General features: G+C 42.1%; 1 protein-coding gene and 2 long non-coding RNA genes across 3 annotated transcripts; all 3 read right to left on the bottom strand.

The window, feature by feature from the left end:
* Positions 1 to 693: 693 nt before the first annotated feature.
* Rrp47 (Ribosomal RNA processing 47) lies at positions 694 to 1,336 on the bottom strand. Its single transcript, XM_002136555.2, has 2 exons — positions 1,013 to 1,336; positions 694 to 950 (listed from the first exon to the last, which is right to left on the bottom strand). The coding sequence occupies exons 1-2, from the start codon at positions 1,283 to 1,285 to the stop codon at positions 729 to 731; spliced, it is 495 nt and encodes a 164-aa protein (XP_002136591.1). The 5' UTR covers positions 1,286 to 1,336; the 3' UTR covers positions 694 to 728.
* Positions 1,337 to 3,912: 2,576 nt separating this feature from the next.
* LOC117184659 (uncharacterized) lies at positions 3,913 to 4,942 on the bottom strand. Its single transcript, XR_004470075.1, has 2 exons — positions 4,132 to 4,942; positions 3,913 to 4,066 (listed from the first exon to the last, which is right to left on the bottom strand). It is a non-coding gene; the product is annotated as an uncharacterized lncRNA (long non-coding RNA).
* Positions 4,943 to 13,298: 8,356 nt separating this feature from the next.
* Positions 13,299 to 13,646, bottom strand: LOC26533991 (uncharacterized). The gene is made up of 2 exons (XR_001450777.2): positions 13,518 to 13,646; positions 13,299 to 13,455 (listed from the first exon to the last, which is right to left on the bottom strand). It is a non-coding gene; the product is annotated as an uncharacterized lncRNA (long non-coding RNA).
* Positions 13,647 to 14,239: the final 593 nt, after the last annotated feature.

Genomic DNA, 14,239 nt, shown 5'->3' with positions numbered 1-14,239 from the left:
AGATTTTCGTTGGCTAAACCGACCATGAAACCTGTGTGTTAGAGAGAGACAGAGCGAGAAAGAATGAAATTGTTTTCTTGATTCTGGCTATAAAAAAATTTTTATAAAAATGGTTCCTCACTTTAATTTTTGATTTAAATATTTGGAAAGACTGAAACCTTTCCAAATATAAACAATTGGCATTCATACTTTTAGAAAAATTCGAGCTATTCCATAACAAACTAGCACGACACCGATGTACTTATTTTTTGGGCCAGTAGTGTATATACCATATATATTTACATTTTAAAATTTTAATTTTATTTCGCTAGACTGGCTATTTTGCCTATTGTGACTATTAGCAAGCTATATGATTTACTGTCGTGTCGGTTTGCTTAATGTCTACATTCAGAAAAATAATGACTCTAGATGGGACTGAGCAGAGTCACGGTCATGATCGTATTTGCCTCGCTTACAGACACAAGTGTCAGAAAGAACGACACAGTAATATTCAGAGAAAAATTTTAATTTGTCTGTATTCAATATCGCTTTCAATATCCTTATAACAAATCGACACGAAAATAATATCATCTTTTTCGTCACGAATAACGTATAATAAAATAACTTTTAATTTATGTAAATATTTGGCCAATTTAAGAGTAAAAAAAAAACCAGAACATATGTTCACACATGTTTGTATATAAACCCAAAATGTTCCATGTGTGCAGCCATTTATTTTGTATAAACAATTATTTGTCTATTTTACTATTCCCAACGTCCAAAAGACTCCTTTTGTATTGTTCTTCAGTGACCATAACGCCCCCCATGTCCACAAAACGTGTATGCATTCCAGCAGCAATAAATCGCTTGGTAGCTGGCATATCTAAGCGAGGAGCTTCGAGTGAGGTATTTAATTCCTTGCTTCTAGCCAGGATTTCCTTTGCGCGACCCAAATCATGTATTATACCATGCTGAAACCATAAATTCAATATCTTAAGTTATTAAATATACGTACTAAATATTATAACTTTACCTTAGACACATCTGAGCCCTGTAACTTTAAATACATCCAATATAATGTGGTGGTTAAGTATACCAAATAACTGTCCAATTCGATTTGTTCGTCTAAGGTCATATGTGGCGATCTGTGCGCTGAGAGAGCTATTTTCAGGTCAGTCTCTAAAGCATCCAGGCTTAAATCAAAGCTTTCAACAGCTCCTTGAATTTTATTGTCTTTTTGTAGTTTTTCCTCCAGATGAAAGCCACGTCCCGCTTTTTTTATATTGTAATCTTTTGTTTTCGACATTTAAATCCTATGTAGTAAACTTCTTTCTACAATATTAAAAGTAAACATTTTATAATTAGTCTATGACTAAAGTAGTTTTCAGTAGTTTTATTCTTAGTTATTTCATTGTTTCTCATTTGGGATCTGAGAAAGATAGCTTTATATATGGTTACACAAAAAACTATTGCATTTTGGCACTCTCCGCTTCCAATTTGTAAGCAATACATTATGAATTTGATTCCCGCACAATGGTCCGCCGAGAAAAAACAGTGGAGCGCAGTATATTTTTAAGCACATCAGATCCGTTATCCTGTGATGACACAACATTGATTTTTTATACCAGATACTTTAAGAGTATATGGATATATAAGATTAGTGGTGGATGCGTGTAACACCAAAAACGAAGCGTTTCCGGCCTCATAAAGAATAAATATTTTTGATCATCATCAATAGCCAGGAAAAGAATCCAAAAACGAAGATTTGAACATTATATTTGAACGATGATATGCACTGACTGCATCTTTGAAGTGGCTATGCAGTTACTGCACCATTAAGTGGCCCGTGTGACACCAGTAGAAGGCTGTTACGCGCGGATCCCAGGCAAAGTGCAGTTCTCCTCTCCTCCCGCCCAAACAACCGAGGGGCGCTGCCCCTGTTAGACTAATATGAGAGCAAAATTAGTACTTAACTTACTAAGAGAACTACTCAGCAAACAAACAAACGTGCCTTTTGCGAGAGTCCCGCAAAATGCTCGCAAACTAGCTTGTGTACGAGCGTATGGCTATGCGTCGCAAAACTCTCGCAAACGAGCTCGCAAGCGAGTCAAAAAAAAAGCAGCAAGCCTTCATGTGCCTTCAGTCCGGCAATGCTCCTTCGGCTCTTTGTTCACGTCTCGACAGATTAGTGGTCGAGAAGTCATTCGTGTTTTTATACCCGATACTCAAAATGAGTATTGGGGTATATTAGATTTGTGGTAAAAGTGGATGTGTGTAACGTCCAGAAGGAATCGTTTCCGACCCCATAAAGTATATATATTCTCGATCAGCATCAGTAGCCGAGTCGATTGAGCCATGTCTGTCTGTCCGTCTGTCCGTCCGTCCGTCTGTCCGTCTGTCCGTCCCCTTCAGCGCCTAGTGCTCAAAGACTATAAGAGTTAGATCAACGATGTGTTGGATCCAGCCTTCTGTGATATGTCACTGCTACAAAAATATTTCAAAACTTTGCCCCGCCCACTTCCGCCCCCACAAAGGGCGAAAATCTGTGGCATCCACAATCTCGACGATACGAGAAAACTAAGAGCGCAGAATCGTAGAAGATGACTATATCTTCTAGAGTGTGAAATCTGAACCAGATCGTATAATTAATTTAGCAAGAATCAAGAAAACAATTTCATTCTTTCTCGCTCTGTCTCTCTCTAACACACAAGTTTCATGGTCGGTTTTGCCAATTGCAAAATATGAGTTCAAGGATCTCAGAACCTATAAGAGCCAGAGCAACCAATTTGGTATCCACACTCCTGTGATATCGGACCTTGACCATTTTGTGTCCAAATTTCGCCACACCCCCTTCCGCCCCCGCAAAGGACGAAAATCTGAGGCAACCACAAATCTCAGAGACTAAATTTGGTACACACACTAATTTAAGATGTCACTATAAAACGTATATCTCAAAATTTCGCCCCACCCCTTTCCGCCCACACAAAGAACGAAAATCTGTTGCATCCACAATATTGCACATTCGAGAAAACTGAAAGCGCAGAATCATAGATAATGACCATATCTATCAGATTGCTGAATCTGGATCAGATCAGATCATTTTTATAGCCAAAAGGAACAAATCAATTTGCAGTGGATACGCAGCGCCCGACGTCACGGTCAGACTGATTTTCTGTCTCTCTCGCACGCACTCTTTGTCGTGTCGTTTAATATTAGCGGCGTCTGCCGGAGGAGAGCCATACTGACTTAGTATCGGGTATAACTGTAGAGTTGCGGTGTCCGCAGCAACTCAAAACGTTCCCCCTCGTTCTTTTTCTACATGTGTCCAGCATTAGAAACAAGTTTAAATAAAGCCTGCGTTCCTTGCGCTGGCATTTCAATTATTTTCGTCGAATTGTGCAGTACAAAGTTAAAAATCTCTACAATCTCTTACGAATTTAATAGAAACTTCTACCAATAGGTAAGTACGTTATTAATAAAAGAAATAAAATGTCTTACAAAAGAAAAAGCCTAACATATATCGGAGAGGCTCGACATGTGCAAAGAGCTACTGGAGATTTTGAGGTTAAATTGAATATTTCGGAACCCGAACTCCAACAAAATGCATTACTTTGCGATAGTAATAAATTTCCATTTACTGAACATTCCAGTTCAACTAACTTAATCGGTTAACTAGGTGGCTGTCTGGAAATAATGTCAGCACTATGGCAGGCAATGCCTTGGTTAATATTTAAAAACTCTTTAACAGATTACCTTACGAAATTTAATTATTTATCTTCGAATATAAGTTTAAATATTAATGCAGACGGTCTTCCGCTATGTAAAAGTTCTAGAATGCAAGCATGTCTCATTTTGATTAACGTCAATGGCACAAAGCCAGTTTTGGTAGCTGGAATATTTGCAGGTAATTCGAAGCCAGGATTCTTTATTTGCAAGAATGTGTCTACGAGTAAGGAGAATTGATAAAGGAAGGGATGATGTTTCAAAATATGTGTTTCCGAATATCTATGAGAGCAATCATATGCGATGCGCCAGCCCGCGCTTTTATATTGGCTGTGAAATATCGTTCGGGTTTTTATTCCTGCAACTATTGCATTCAAAAAGGGGAAACTTTCTGTAACCGTCAAATTTTCAAGAAATCAATTAACCTACCACGAACCAATGATAGCTTCCGAAATCGTATTCAACCTGAAAACCACAACATCCAAGGCAAACATGTTCTTGATAACATGCCAATGAATATGGTAAATCAGTTTCCCTTAGACTACATGCACGTAGTTTGTCTTTACGTCATAAAAACGGTCCTAGGGACTTTAGTAAGAGAAAAAGGTCATCAATTTGAAACGGGACTCCATAGCTTCCCTTAATAATAAACTTGTCTCTTAAAAAGTTTTTATCTAGGGAATATCTCAATAGAGAAGTTAGATCTCTAGATAATCTCGACCGATTTAAAGCCACTTTTTATTATATACTGGACCAATAGCATTGAAAGGCATTTTAGATACCGGCTTGTATAATCATTTTTTACTGCTAAGCTTAGCGATAAGACTTCTTCTACGCAAAAAATATTGTGTCACGCAAAATTCTCCTGCATCCAGCTTGCTGGATAATTTTGTAAGTCAAGTTCTGTCTTTCTATATGAACGCAATGCTCACTTTTAATTTTGATTGCTTAACACATTTAAGCAAACAAACCATTCAATATGGTTCTCTACAGACTCTACAGATAAGCTCATTTACGTTCGAAAACTTTCTGGGCCATCTTAAAAATATGGTGATAAATTCGAACTACTCATTGGAGAAATTTAACTGTACATTGTTGAACTCTAAACATTAAACATGAAATAGAAAATAAAATTTGTCATAGCCAACTAGTAGTTGGTCTAGAAGCATACTTTACTTCTCCCATAAACTCTACCTATGTGGGCATTTTCTATTCAAAAGTACTATATTTCGTCTCGACCACATCGCAACATGATATAGAAAAATATCAGAAAAAACATTTCATTTTGAAGATTGTGGAAATCACATTTACTTTCCTTTAATTGAATAATTTTAGATTTTTAAAAGTGGCTAACCAATACGATTTTAATTTTGAGGAAATGGTAGCGGAAAATACTCAAATAACAGGTAACATTTTGAGTGACTTTCCTTCGGCTTTACCTTGCGATGTCGTTTTAATATATTTTCAGACATATCTAATACGGCTCCAAATAATCGGTCCAATAATTATGGTTGTTCGGGCCAGCCGCTGAGGAATAACCGTAACTTTAGCATTATTATTGTATGAGCATAGAGAGCCGCCTACATATGTTGTAAAACGTTGACTTTCTGCAGAGCTGCTGCGCTCTCTCGCTAAAGGGGCTCTCTGCCGCCGCCACTTCGGCAACTACTTTGATCTGCTGCCGCCACTTCGGCAGTCACTTTGATCTAACGCCGTCGTCTATAGTTTAGTTCTATGCTAACCCCTCTGCGCATTGTTTGCATATCGATCTCGCATAAAGTTCATCTGGCAATAGCAAGCAATCGGCTTCCGCTAAGCCACCAAGATTAAATAAGAATTATAAAGTTTAAACCAAAATCTCTTTTTATTTTGAAATACATAGGTGCCAAAAAAGCTTGGCATCTCAAACATTGGTGACCCCCCGACGTGATATAAAACCATTTCTTAATCGCTTTCCGTTAAAACACTTATTAATTATACAATATTGTGTTGTTGGGTAGTTTAACTACCAACAAATACATTTGAGTGCACATTGAAAAACAGTTTAAAGTGCAAATTCAGTGAGAGTGCGGCTGGAATATTTATAGACAAATTCCGGTACTTTAAGCGTCGAATCTCTCATTCTCTGCGCAGCTGCAGCCGCGGTTCTTGACTTTTCGTGTCTCGCATTCTCGCTCTCGCGTCTATACATCGTCGCTTAAGCGGTATTTCATTTTCCGTTGTTGTGTCGATTGCACAACGGTTAACATGGACAACGATCCAAATACAGGCGCGGGCGGAAATATTGTGGTGGCTGATTCCAGACTGAGTCTGTATAAACGTAAAAGTCAGTCATTATATGATCGATTGCACAGGCTTGGCGAATCCTTCGCGGGGAATAAAATCGACAAGCTGACCGCCGCGGAAGTCGAGGTGCGCCTTGATATGTTGGCAGAAATTCGAGCGGAATTTAATAAGGCCCATAATGAGTTGGAGGCTCTCGATCAAAACGAGATTGGGAGTGAGCTGCGCGAAATCTTCGATACTCTTTTCATATCGTTGAAAGCTGAGTTGCTGGCTGCTGTTGAAGTAAGCCAGTCACACGCCGCTGCCAATTCTACGACTCTGCCAAGCCATTCCGGACAAAGTACCATCATCATGGCTCACAAGCAGCGACTTCCTGAGCTGAAGGTGCCGAAGTTTTCTGGTGGATACGTCGAGTTCTCGGATTTTATGGCAATGTTCAAATCTGTGATTGAAGCGGATGCGGATCTCAGTGACATCGAGAAATTCCAGCACCTTCGCTCTTGCCTCGCTGATGCGGCTTTGGATTCGGTTCGATCGTTGGAGCTCTCCAGTGCCAATTATCGTGCGGCTCTGGATATACTTAATAAACGCTTTAATAATAAAAGACTTGTTTTCCAGGCACACATCAAGAAGATTCTTGGGCTAAAGAGGGTAGACTCGCCTTCTGCTAAAAGGCTTCGGGAGTTTTCGGATGCAGTCAATTTACACATGCGAGCGTTGCAGACATTGGGAACTGCTGAGGAGATTTCGGGGTTCATGGTTATCAACATGCTGCTGCAGAAGTTGGATTCGAAGACGCAAACCAAATGGGAGGAGCACACATCGTCGGATGCTATACCTTCCGCAGAGGAATTCTTCGAATTCTTGCAGCAACGCTGCCAGAAAATGGAGCGATTGGAATATGCTACAGCGACACACGCTAGTAGCGATCAGGTGGGAAAAAACCATTCCTATACGCATGTTAAGAAAGCGTTTGTAGCTTCCAACTCTTCCGACCCGTCTGTATGCGTTTTTTGCCACTCAGCGGGCCATGGAATATACTCGTGCAAGATATTCGAAAATCTCTCACCGTTGCTGCGCCACAAAGAAGTGAAGAAGCTTTCCCTATGCTTCAATTGCCTAAAACCGGGGCACCGGACCCGCGCATGCAATAGTGGAAAATGTCGAGTATGCGGCGGTAGGCATCATAGTTTGTTGCACTTCGTTAGTATGCAGCCCACAACACAAGGCTGCCCAGGTATTACTCCACCCGATCTGGCCGATCAACCGGACACTCTTTCCGTTGCTCAAAATTCTGCTAGCAGCTCGTCTCTACCTTCGTCTACCTCTCTTGCTGCCCAAGGTCTTCACTCAGATGTCGTGCTTCTGGCTACAGCCGTGGTTCTCGTGAAGAATCGGTCTGGCGTTTTAGTTCCTTGTCGTGCCATCTTAGATTCAGGATCGCAGCTGCATCTCGTCACATCCAGGTTCGCCCAGCAGCTTCAGCTTAGGAGAACTCAATCGTCTGCACTTGTGTCTGGGCTGGGCGATACCAGCGTTTCTACTGAGGGATCCACCATAAGCATTTGTATGCATTCTCGCACCTCTGCTTACACAACTACACTTACTGCTCTCATCGCCCCCACGATTACCGATTCTCAACCAAGTATGGCAGTAAATGTATCCGATTGGCGTATTCCATCTAACATTCAGCTCGCTGATCCTGCATTTTTCAATCCTCAACGGGTTGATCTTCTCATTGGTGCGAGCGTTTTTTATGATCTCCTCTGCGTAGGGCAAATCAAACTCACCGATGGACTGCCTCTTCTGCAGAAGACCCGGCTTGGGTGGTTCGTATCTGGTGGTGGACAGAAGGTATCAAGCTCGGCGCTTTTGGCCACGCACAATTGTCCAGATTCGATAGCTGAGATGGAAGCAAGGTTGGATAAAACTCTTCGTATGTTTTGGGAAGTCGAGAATTGTGTGGAGGTTGGGTTGAATACCAAAGAAGAAGACGATTGTGAAGCACATTTCGTAAGCCACCTTTCACGGTTGCCATCCGGGGAGTATGCAGTTCGTCTCCCGCTAAACAACAATATTGATCGTTTAGGAGAATCTTATGCTCAGGCTTATCGACGGTTCATCAGTCTGGAGCGAAAACTGGAGCGTAATCCTACACTAAAGGAGCGGTATTCCGCCTTTATGAGGGAGTACATTGATTTGCATCATATGCACCAAGTCAACCCTGATTCCCGTAGCCTCTGCAAATATTTCTTGCCTCATCACTGTGTCCTAAAGGAGGACAGTACGACGACAAAACTCCGTGTCGTTTTCGATGGATCCGCAGCTACATCAACTGGATATTCTCTAAATGATGTGATGATGACAGGCCCTGTTATTCAGCCTGCATTGTTCAACATATTGATTCGCTTTCGAACATATCCAGTCGCTCTCACTGGGGACATTTGTAAAATGTACCGCTGCGTACGAGTGTCTCCCCCCGACAATTTGTATCAATGCATCCTATGGCGAGATTCCATCGAGTCCGAGGTTCAAGTCTACACATTAGACACCGTCACATACGGGACGAGGGCTGCATCATTTTTAGCGGTCCGCGCAATGCACCAGCTGGCCATCGACGAGGGTGAATCCTACCCTCTTGGCTCAGCTGCTCTGCGGCAGGAGTTTTACGTGGATGACCTTATTTCGGGCGGTAATTCGGTCGCACAGGTCATGGAAAAGATGCACCAAACATAAGCTTTACTGTCCCGTGGTAACTTTAGACTTAGGAAATGGTGCTCCAGTCACCAGGAAGTACTTGAGGGAACCCCTGAAGATGACATAGAGAAGTTCCTAAAGTTTAATGATGGAAGCGACATAGCCAAAACTCTCGGCTTAGCGTGGGACCCTGCTTCGGATCAGCTGCTTTTTGCCTTGTCCGCACTGGACACAACCTCAAAGCCATCAAAGCGGTCGGTTTTATCTACGATTGCGCGGTTCTACGACCCTCTTGGATTGATAAATCCAGTCATTGTCAGGTGCAAAATCTTCCTTCAGCAGCTTTGGAGAGAAAATTTGGATTGGGATGAAAGCCTACCCTCAGCGTTGCATTCAACTTGGATGGACTTGAGAAATAGTTTGGCAAGCATTTCTCGGATCTCATTTCCTCGCTTGGTTCTTCGTTCTAGTGTGGCTACAGAAGTTCACGGATTCTGTGATGCCAGCTTAGAAGCATATGGCGCTTGCGTGTATATCGTGTCCAGGGAAGCCCAGTCTTCGAGCCACGTTTTGTGCTCAAAGTCGCGAGTGGCGCCGCTAAAGACTATATCGATTCCTAAGCTGGAATTAAGTGGAGCCCATTTGCTTGCGAAAATCATGCAGAATGTAAAGGACATGGGAATCTTTACAGGTCGGTTCTATTGCTGGTCGGATTCGTCAACAGCATTATCTTGGATTAGGGACGAGCCAGCTAAATTTCAAGTTTTCGTGGCAAATCGAGTGGCATCAATTCAGTAGTTGACGGCAGACATGGAATGGCGCTATGTTCCCACATCTTTAAATCCTGCTGATATTCTCTCGAGAGGCTCGCTTCCCAACCATCTTATCCAGTCAGAGCTATGGTTTCACGGCCCATCCTTTTTGCTATGCTCCAAGGATAAGTGGCCTGTATCTCCTACTAACAACATAGCAACTTTGGAGCTTCGCAAGAGAGGATTGCTAATCACGTCTCCACATGCCGATCTCACGTCCGGATGCAAATTTGCGAATTCATTCTTTCGCATGCAGCGCACATTCGCCTACATGCATAAATTTATACATCGTCTTAGGCATCCAGGACTCACCGTTTCTGATATTCGGCAAGGAACGCATCTTCTAATTCGACACATTCAGCTGACAAGTTTGTGGATGGACATAAAGGAGATTCGGCGCAATGGTCAAGTCATGAAATCCAGTTCTATTAGCTCGCTCAACCCGTTCATCGATCATTCTGGACTACTTAGAGTTGGAGGTCGTCTTGGAAACTCATCGCTAGGATTTGACGCTCAGCACCCGCTCATTTTGCCAAAGGGACATTCCATTACCTTTGCGCTGATAAGATATTATCATGAAAGAAACCTCCATGCCGGACCTCGCGCCTTGCTATCCAAAATTCGGCTGGAATATTGGCCCATTGGAGGTGTTAAGGCAGTGTCAAGGGTCGTCAGCAGATGTGTGAGATGCTTCAGGACTAGGCCGCGTATGGTCGAACACATCATGGGAGACCTACCTAAGGAACGTTTGGAAGGATCTCGAGCTTTTGAAGTCACTGGAGTAGATTACTGTGGACCTTTTTTCTACCGATCAGAAATCCGCACAAGGCCTCCGATCAAGTGCTACATTAGCGTATTCATCTGCTTCACTTCCAAGGCTATACACATGGAGCTCGTAAAGGATTTGACCACTGCATCGTTTCTAGGCGCACTAAAGCGTTTTACTTCCACTCGAGGAAGGCCAAGTCAAATTTGGTCGGACAATGCGACAAACTTCGTTGGCGCCAAGAACGAGCTTCTGGAGCTAAAGAAGCTCTGTCTGAGCGAACCGCATATGAAGGAGGTCCACGAATCCTGCTTGGCTGACTCGATCGACTGGCGTTTCATTCCACCTCGCTCTCCGCATTTTGGCGGGTTGTGGGAAGCGGCCGTGAAGACCGCAAAATATCACCTGTACCGCTCAGTTGGACCATCTGTGCTTAGCTTTGACGAGCTGCGCACTCTGATCTGTCAGATCACTGCAATTGTTAACTCTCGCCCTTTGCTCTCGCTTTCAGAAAATCCTGATGATTTAGACGTTTTGACTCCTGCTCATCTGCTGTTAGGCGGCCCCCATGAGCAAATCCTCGAGCCTGACCTAACGAAGCTGAACTACAATCGTCTGGATGGCTGGCAGCGGGTCACCCAACTACAACAAATATTTTGGAGCCGTTGGCGCGAAGAGTATCTCACTCTTTTGCAAGAGCGCGCGAAGTGGCGTACCCCCGCGCAAAACATCTGCAAGAACGACCTCGTTCTGGTGAAGGACGAAAATCTTCCTCCAATGCGTTGGCCACTGGCTAGAGTGGTCGATGTCGTTTTGGGCAAGGACGGAGTGTGTCGCGTCGCTGACCTGAAGACATCCTCAGGAAACATCAGGAGGGCCGTCACTCGGCTATGTTTGCTGCCCCTTAAGGAATCTGTTGAGAGACTAGCTCCCAACGGGGGGAGTATGTTCGGGCCAGCCGCTGAGGAATAACCGTAACTTTAGCATTATTATTGTATGAGCATAGAGAGCCGCCTACATATGTTGTAAAACGTTGACTTTCTGCAGAGCTGCTGCGCTCTCTCGGTAAAGGGGCTCTCTGCCGCCGCCACTTCGGCAACTACTTTGATCTGCTGCCGCCACTTCGGCAGTCACTTTGATCTAACGCCGTCGTCTATAGTTTAGTTCTATGCTAACCCCTCTGCGCATTGGTTGCATATCGATCTCGCATAAAGTTCATCTGGCAATAGCAAGCAATCGGCTTCCGCTAAGCCACCAAGATTAAATAAGAATTATAAAGTTTAACCCAAAATCTCTTTTTATTTTGAAATACATAGGTGCCAAAAAAGCTTGGCATCTCAAACAATGGTAATGCATTGAAACATTTTCATGCTCAATAGACTTATTTGAAATAAGGGGGCGGAACTTATTTCGTTGCGTAGTGAAGTCGCATCAATAAAAGCTCGAGAGTGCGGAGAGCCTAACATGGTAAAATTGACAGTGCCACGTTCACTACTGGCCAGTCTAGAGGGCTTTTAAGAATTTGAAGATTATCTTAAAGAAGAGCACGCTTTCAAGAACTTGGTAAGGAATTGTTTACATTTTTTGAGTAAATATAAGCGATGATGTGGCGAAGTTTTTCTCCTGGCGTGGTACAGACTCCAAAAAGCATTTAAACAGAAGTTTGCGCTCGACGATCACGATTTTGACCACACAACACAAAAATATTTTCAGTATGCTCAAGAGCGGAAGGCCAGATTAAATAAAACATACATATATCTTCAATATTCAATATTAATATATTAAATTCATGTCATATTAAAAATTAAAAATATTTTTTATTACGGAACAAAATAGGAACGGGCCTTTTACGATATCATTTATGAGACTTTTGCGATATCGTTTGCGAGCCTTTTGCGAGTCGTTTTTGATATAAAATAATATCAAAACGAGGGGGAACGTTGTGAGTTGCTGCGACACGACAAAGAGTGCGTGCGAGAGAGACAGAAAATCAGTCTGACCGTGACGTCGGGCGCTGCGTATCCACTGCAAATTGATTTGTTCCTTTTGGCTATAAAAATGATCTGATCTGATCCAGATTCAGCAATCTGATAGATATGGTCATTATCTATGAATCTGCGTTTTTAGTTTTCTCGTATCCTCAATATTGTGGATACAATCGATTTTCGTCCTCTGTGGGGGCGGAAGGGGGTGGGGCGAAATTTTGAGATTTATTTTTATAGTGAGATCTAACAGAAGTGCGGATACCAAATTTTGTTACTCTTGCTTTAATAGTCTCTGAGATTTGTGGATGACCAAGATTTTCGTTGGCTAAACCGACCATGAAACCTGTGTGTTAGAGAGAGACAGAGCGAGAAAGAATGAAATTGTTTTCTTGATTCTGGCTATAAAAAAATGTTTATAAAAATGGTTCCTCACTTTAATTTTTGATTTAAATATTTGGCAAGACTGAAACCTTTCCAAATATAAACAATTGGCATTCATACTTTTAGAAAAATTCGAGCTATTCCATAACAAACTAGCACGACACCGATGTACTTATTTTTTGGGCCAGTAGTGTATATACCATATATATTTACATTTTAAAATTTTAATTTTATTTCGCTAGACTGGCTATTTTGCCTATTGTGACTATTAGCAAGCTATATGATTTACTGTCGTGTCGGTTTGCTTAATGTCTACATTCAGAAAAATAATGACTCTAGATGGGACTGAGCAGAGTCACGGTCATGATCGTATTTGCCTCGCTTACAGACACAAGTGTCTGTATTCAATATCGCTTTCAATATCCTTATAACAAATCAACACGAAAATAATATCATCTTTTTCGTCACGAATAACGTATAATAAAATAACTTTTAATTTATGTAAAGTTTGACCAATGTAAGAGTAAAAAAAAAACCAGAACATATGTTCACACATGTTTGTATATAAACCCAAAATGTTCCATTTGTGCAGCCATTTATTTTGTATAAACAATTATTTGTCTATTTTACTATTCCTAACGTCCAAAAGACGTTGTTCTTCAGTGACCATAACGCCCCCCATGTCCACAAAACGTGTATGCATTCCAGCAGCAATAAATCGCTTGGTAGCTGGCATATCTAAGCGAGGAGCTTCGAGTGAGGTATTTAATTCCTTGCTTCTAGACAGGATTTCCTTTGCGCGACCCAAATCATGTATTATACCATGCTGAAACCATAAATTCAATATCTTAAGTTATTAAATATACGTACTAAATATTATAACTTTACCTTAGACACATCTGAGCCCTGTAACTTTAAATACATCCAATCAAAGACTATACAATACCAAGATGTTGCATGAGCGACCAAAAAGCTGTTCTATGGCGGGTCCTAACATTAGAACCCAAAAGGCACGAGGGAGCGCGCGGGGTTTCAATTCCCTTTTCGCCTGTACTTCGTCTCTACCGCGACCCCGCTGCCCATCGGTTTCGTCTGTTCGGCAATTCTGGACTCTCGAGCCTCAGCACCGTCGAAGCGGTGGTCGCGGATCGCCGATGTCTTTGGAGCGGCACAGTGGGACCTTTGGCCGTCTCAGCTTGCTAAATTAGTTAGTGAATATGAGTTCAATAAATATTTTCACACTGAAAAAATGTTAAACTTGGAGTGCTTATATCTCCTAAACTAAAACTATCTTGAAAATTCGATTGAAAAATTCTCTATTAGATGCGTACATTAAATTTATCTAAAGCACTCATACAATTTTTTTTACTATTTCGGCTGAGTCCCCACTGTGCCGCGCCAAAGACATCAGCGACCACGCTGCCCTACGGTTTCGGCACGCAGACGATTCATATTTTGTTTTTGTATTCTTTCTCTCGAGACACACCGACTCGACGCTGACCAAGGCATTGACGAAGCCGAGTAGCATTTCGGAGGCGAAGGTAGCGTAAAAAGAATTGAAGTAATAGCCCCGGGCGCCCGTACCATGAAGCGTCAAACGAAAAATGACA

The sequence above is a fragment of the Drosophila pseudoobscura genome, chromosome X, assembly GCF_009870125.1.
Source record: "Drosophila pseudoobscura strain MV-25-SWS-2005 chromosome X, UCI_Dpse_MV25, whole genome shotgun sequence".
NCBI lineage: Eukaryota > Metazoa > Arthropoda > Insecta > Diptera > Drosophilidae > Drosophila > Drosophila pseudoobscura.
Note: the sequence above shows the minus strand (reverse complement) of the source record. Positions and strands in the feature narration are given on the sequence as shown.